This window comes from Agelaius phoeniceus, chromosome 14 (assembly GCF_051311805.1).
Source record: "Agelaius phoeniceus isolate bAgePho1 chromosome 14, bAgePho1.hap1, whole genome shotgun sequence".
NCBI lineage: Eukaryota > Metazoa > Chordata > Aves > Passeriformes > Icteridae > Agelaius > Agelaius phoeniceus.
The window spans coordinates 5,161,729-5,168,198 of record NC_135278.1 but is presented as its reverse complement, the minus strand read 5'-3'; the positions used below and the strand labels follow the sequence as shown (position 1 = coordinate 5,168,198).

Here is a 6,470-nt window from a genome sequence, read left to right as displayed (position 1 = left end):
TTCCAAGATCACAGGAAGAATTCACAGGAAAATACCGGACTTGCTGCTGAGAGCCCAGGCTGAGAATTTAAGATGTAGTGACAGAAGGAAGCCATGTGGAATATTTCTGTTCTGAAACTCTTTTCCGATTCTATTGAAAAGACAAAACTGGTCACTGGATTCAGCAGTTGAGTTCTGATCCTTCAGCTCCTGGTGCAGGTCGGTACATGGAATATCCCCTTGATCCCTTAGTGACTTCTTTCTGCCAGATGCTGTAACTAACCAGTCATCAGAACAAAAACTGACTTGAACGTGGATAAACCAAGAAAGCAGCCACTTCCCAAACTCACTTGAATACATCCATGTTTTATTTGCTTAAATAAAGGTAGAATCTTGGTTTTACAATTCCAGTTCTGTAGCAATAGCAACAACCGCAGCAGCACAAGGGGACATGGGAAGGGATGGCTGTTGGCACCGAACTGCAACAGAGTTCAAAATCCTGGCTCCTTTGGGAATTGTGCGTTTCATTTAAAATAAATTAAACAACTGAAATATATTATACTCTACCTTTTATAAAAAAACCATGTAAGCCTAATATAATGGGGGGTGGGGGGAGGGTTTAATATAAAAAGTCAGTGATCCAATGTCAGAAATAAAAGGTGCTGTGTAACACGTGCACAACGAGGCTCTTGAGCTTTAGCTGCCGGCATTGACACACACAGGGTGCTGCAAACAGCTGCACATGTGCTTCCTGCAGTGTGGCATGCTGAATCTCTGCCCCCTTCTGTAGGAGGTGCCAGTCCTCACACAGATCCCAGAAAATCCATGGCAAAGTGGTAGTTTCACCTGCAGGGAGCTCCCTCAGCAGCCCCCCTACTGGGGGCCAGCACACAGGGACCCGAGTCTGTTCTCACTCTGAGCCCTGTGCCAGCTCCAGGGAATGAGCCTGTTCAGGGATGGAAACTGGAACCACAGGTCACAGAGCCTGGGACCTTGAAGAAAATATCAAGCAGTGCTAATGAAGAAAAATCCAGAGGCCTCAGGAGGTCAGACACAGTTAAATAAACAGTAATAATAATATCCTGTAAAAATCTCTTTCACCTACAGAGGCAGAACCTTCTCCTTCAGGGAGCTGCCTGAATAGCATTCACTCCCCATGAATACAACTGTTCAGGCCTGTTTAGAAATTAGATCCCCCTAAAGCATTAATACTCCAGTCCCTTCCACACACAGTTGCCCTGCAGACAAGGGCAATATTTCCCTGGGTTACCACAGAAGAAATGGGGGGAAATGCTCATGCTCTGCATGCTCAGAGACTGTGCCTTGATGGGGACAAGCTGCCAGCACAGGACAGGGACTGCCCTGCTCTAAAGCACAGCTTAAGGGTTAGGGTTGCTTGATTTGAGCTGTAAAATTTACCATCCAGCAGCTGATCACAGTGGGAATCACCCAGCAGCCAGTGGATACGTGCTCAGGGCAGGCTCCTACGTGCCTGTGGGCAGCCACAGCTTTGGCCAAATGCTTGTACAGGAGGTTGCAGGGCACGAGGTTTGAATGGCAAAGACAGCAGCCAGCAAGCTCATCTCTGCTACACAGCCAGCCTGGGACTAACACCTAGCAGAGGGCAAGAGATGGGAGCAAAGCCTGGCATTCCTTCTAGAAGGCTCCTTGGGCCCCCCATGCCTGTTTTTCAGCCACCTTGAACAGAGAAAGCAGTGCAGCTTTCCCCCCACTGGACTGAACACAGCAGTCAGTTAGCAGACACTTGACCAGTCTGTCACAGGAATTACAGATAAACCATCCTGGGTTTCCTATGAGGGATCAGGGGCCAGGATGGCATGGGCTAACTGTGCCTGACACACCAGGTGAATGGTTCCACACTGCAGCATTCACAGGGAACATCCATGCTAGAACAACTGAAGGCGTGGCTGTGCCAGCTAATGAGGCACAGTGGTCACTGGTGCCAGGCAGAGAGAGGGTTTAACAGCTGACCATGCATGAGGCCCCAGCCACCTGCACACCTAGGAGACAGCCCACCCACCTGCCATCTGGTCTGCTAGAGCACATCACCTGAACACAGTGATTACTTGTGACAGAAACCAGCTGAAGTGTCACACTCCAGATCTCCTGAGTAACCCTTTGACATGACCCAGTGAGCATCTACATCAGTGTTTTTCACCCAGGGCTCCAAGGCTGAGCTTCCACAAGAGACAAGGAAACATGTATTAAACAACAAGCAGACAGTCTCTCCAAAAAATAACACTCACACAAGACAAAGTTAGAGGTGAGGAGAAACAGACCAGAAATAGGCAGCTATGAAGAAACAATACTGTCACATTCAAACACAGGCCCATCTCTCCTTCACATGTTGCTTTAGGTCAGAACTCTAACAATTCTCATCACAATTCAGCCTCAGGACACAATGCACTTATCCCAAACAACAGACACACATCCCAGCCACTCCAGTATTTGGCTTTCTCACAGTCACATGGGCCAGAGTCTTTAGGACAGGTTTTGTTCAGTATGTTGAGTGGGATTTCCTTTGGCAGTATGGTCATGAGTGGGTCTAATATTTTTTTTAATTTCAGGACTAAAATACTTCAGTGTCTAGGATGCTCTCAGCTTTGCTCTGCAGGCAGTTCTTAGTAGAGAACAAATCCCTATTGTCTTTAGGGAATTTAAAGGACTTTAACTCAGCCCTTTAAACCTGCTAAAACAGGCAGAGATGGAAGCAAGACTATGCTCACATGCTCTGTTAACAGCTCCCTCCTGCAGATACATGCTCTGTGCCTGAAAACCCCAGGCAGGATTCAGATGGTGAGGCTGCAGCTCCCCAGTGAGCAAACCACCTCTTGTCCTTGTGGCCACTCTCCTCAGAGTGGCCCAGGGCTGCCCAGGTGTGTTTGATCCAGCTGCTCCCAAAGCAGCAGCCACTCTCAGCAACAGGACGAGCCCGATTTGGAGCTGGAGTTGAGGTCAATGGTGTGGCCAAGCATGCAGTGCTCCAGCTGCTCCTCCACTGCCAGCACCTGTCGCACAGCTTCCTCAAAGGCCACCGTCACATTGGTGTCATCCTTGGCACTAGTCTCCAGGTAGGGATAGTTACCGTTTTCAATGCACCAGGCCCGGGCCTCCTCTGTGCTCACCTGTCTCTCCAGTTTGTCTATCTTGTTACCCAGGACTACAAATGGGAAGTGTTCAGGGTCCTTCACATCAGCATAATAGATAAACTCCTTCTGCCAGTTACTGAGGTTCTCAAAGCTCTGCCGGTCATCCACGCTGAAGGTGAGCAGGCAGCAGTCTGCTCCCCGGTAAAAGGGCGTCCGCAGGCTCTTGAACCTCTCCTGTCCCGCAGTGTCCCAGATCTGGAGGGTCACAAATCGCCCGTCCACCTCCAGGTCCCGGTTCAAGAACTCCACCCCAATGGTGTGGAACGCCTGCGAGTCAAACTTGTTGGTGACGTAGCGGTTCATGAGGGAGCTCTTCCCAACTCCACCATCTCCAAGGAGAATGACCTTTAGGAGCAAGGACTTCCCACTCATTGCAGCAGTGCAGAGGGGCAGGGTACCGAGGCAATCTGCAGGGTTCAGAAATAGAACAAAACAGCCATTGGACTTGTGGGTTCTGCAGAACAGAATATGGTATTTCCATCCCCATTTCTGAAGTTTTGTATATAGGAGGTGATGTCTGTTTTTAGAGAGATCTTATCATCCTAATCTCTCCTATTAGAGAGCTTAGAGCTAGGAACTGGACAAACTTTCAGGCACTCAAGTCCTCCATCAGATCCAAAATGGATGCAGCACATGACCCCTTTAAGTGCAAGGTAAAAACAACTGTTGAGAGTTTAGTATCAATTACTTTTGGTGAAAACTCTGTATCAGAAAGCTTGTCCAGTTTTTCCAAACACATCATCACTACTTAAAACATCTCTCCAGGCCTGCATCCTGTGAGGCTATCACAGAAACAGCAAAATCACCAGGCCTTCCTTTCCACTGTACCATCACCAGCTAAACAATTTCTCCTCTCTGACTTGCTCTACTGGAAGGATGTGATAGATGTGCAGGTCTAATATCAATACAAGTCATTTGTCAAGCCAGTTCTTAATCAGCCTGAGGATGCTGACTCACCTTGCCAGCGCAGCTGCGCGTGATCTCGGTGCCTCGGAAGGGGTTTCCCAGGCACAGGGACCAGCTGCTCTTTGCTGGCAGTGCCTGTCACAGCCCAGTTTGCTCGGGCTCAGCTGCAGGTTCACATTGCAGCAACCCAGACAGCACAGGTTCCTTAGTCAGCACCCTCAAGGCCAAGTGCCAGTGCATCCTCCCCCTCCCAGGGACACTGTGCAGGCTAGGGTAAAGGCCTGACATAGAGTAAGAGGTTTGTTGGGTGTTGTACTGTACCTGCTCTGTCTCCAGGACTGTCCAGGGAACACCTTCCTCCGGTGTATCAGTCACTAAAAAACAAACATCAGTCATCAAGGTTACCAGAGCTGCCCTTGTTTTCTTTCAGTTTGTGATGCTGAGTGAGGATGGAAGGACAACAGCAGAGCTCTAGGAACCTGCATGTGCAGTACTGATGGCTGGAGTAAAACAGCAAGAACAAAAGCACTGAGCAGTTTCCCTTGCCCTGAGTGAAATGGAACACAGCCCATTTCTGGCCAGGCAGCACAGAGCCAGTACAAGGTGCATGATGCTAAAGCCCAGGTAAGAAAAGAACAAATTGAAGTAGTTCTGACATGAGAGCACAGGCTGTGCAACCTGTGTCTCCCCTCAATCCAGGGGATTATAATAACTGTGATCTGCTTGTCCTGCCTACTCACACACCCTGGAATCTGATTTGAGGATTGAACATGCAACTGAATCTACTAACCAGGAAAGTGAGCCAGCTGGGAACAGCCTGGGATGAAAAGACAAGAGGCTTGCTTACACCTGCTACCAACATTCCTGGGAAGGGTGTGGACGAGTAATGCTGCTTAGTGATGACATCTCCAACCCACTGAAGCAGGAGTGTGTGGCACTGCTCAGATCAGCACTCCTGCTCCTTCCAGGCCAAACCCTGCTTTCTGCCTTAACCTCGGGGGGCCCTGTTCAACCTTGATTCTGCTCTTTTTGCAGCCCTTTCAAACAGTGCTTACCACAGAGCCAAAAGCAGAAACTTCTGCTTTAAGTGAGTTTCTTCACTTTCTGCACAAAAGGCTCACAAATTTCACTTCCCTGCACAGAAACACCTCAAACCAAGCCTAGCTGAGCAAACCTGATGGGCTATTTGAGGAGCAGCGTGTGACCCAGTATTTCTAAAGCAAAGACCAAAATGCAAATGTCAGAAGAGACAAACAGGAACTGCAGCACAGGTCCCCATGTCATAGGGGAAATCCTGCCCCGTGAGCAGGTGAACTGTTCAATACCCTTGTTCCTTTCCAAACCTTCCTGAGGGATGTTTAAGACAGCCACTGTCACCAAAGCCCCTCCTGGCACAGGCCACGAGCCCCGAGCAGAATTGCTGTTTAGAAATGCTCTGTTAGCAAGTGACTCTTTTTAAAAATGACTAATAGGTTATGTCGGGCTGCTCCAGAGCCTGCAGGACTCAGCAGCAGGGCTCAGGTCAGCACGCTGCCGGCACCGTGACACAGCCTTGACATCGCTGGTCCCGTTGCGAGCTATTCCGGATGCTGAACCCCACTGCAGCAGGGCCGACCCGCTCTCGCAGGGCGCCAGCACCTGTGTGCAGGCACCAACAGCGGGGTGGGCACGCCGGGTCCGACTCCCCCCTGCTCCCCAGGCCCCGGCTCGGCGGAGGCGAGCCCCTCCGGCGGGTCCCATCCCGCCCCACGGGAGCGGCCAGGGAGGAGCCCGCAGCCGAGGAGCGGCACCCGCGAGGGGCCCCCTCGGCACGGGCCGGGGTAAAGGGGCGGCTCTCCAGCCCTCTCCCTCCGCAGGTGCCCAGGCCGGGGCGGCGGCGCGGGGCCCGCCCTTACCTCACCCTCACCGCCCTCCGGCCGCCGCTGCCGCCCGGCCCGCGGGGCGCAGGTGCCGCTCAGCCCCGCGCCTGCGCCGCGCACGCGCCTCCCGCCGGCCGGCAGGGCCCGCCCTCGGCAGGCAGGACCCGCCCCGCAGCCCCTCACGGTGCCGCGGTCACTGTCATCACCGTCCCGCGTGTCCTCAGTGTGCCTCCTCAGCCCCCTCACGGTGCCGCGGTCACTGCCATCACCGTCCGGCATATCCCCCCTGTGCCTCCTCAGCCCCCTCACGGTGCCGCGGTCACTGCCATCACGGTCCCACATGTCCTCACTGTGCCTCCTCAGCCCCCTCACGGTGCCGCGGTCACTGCCATCACCGTCCCGCATGCCCTCACTGTGCCTCCTCAGCCCCCTCACGGTGCCGCGGTCACTGCCATCACCGTCCCGCATGTCCTCACTGTGCTTCCTCAGCCCCTCACGGTGCCGCGGTCACTGCCATCACCGTCCCGCATGTCCTCACTGTGCCTCCTCAGCCCCC

At 52.6% G+C, this 6,470-nt stretch overlaps 1 protein-coding gene across 1 annotated transcript; it reads right to left on the bottom strand.

Annotated features, from left to right (window-relative positions):
- Positions 1-325: 325 nt before the first annotated feature.
- Positions 326-6,078, bottom strand: RAB9B (RAB9B, member RAS oncogene family). Its single transcript, XM_077185986.1, has 3 exons — positions 5,951-6,078; positions 4,377-4,429; positions 326-3,556 (listed from the first exon to the last, which is right to left on the bottom strand). The coding sequence occupies exon 3, from the start codon at positions 3,519-3,521 to the stop codon at positions 2,916-2,918; it is 606 nt and encodes a 201-aa protein (XP_077042101.1). The 5' UTR covers positions 3,522-3,556; positions 4,377-4,429; positions 5,951-6,078; the 3' UTR covers positions 326-2,915.
- Positions 6,079-6,470: the final 392 nt, after the last annotated feature.

What these genes read in the sequence shown, in the direction of transcription:
- RAB9B (XM_077185986.1), bottom strand. Translation starts at nt 3,521, where the DNA reads ATGAGTGGGAAGTCCTTGCTCCTAAAGGTCATTCTCCTTGGAGATGGT.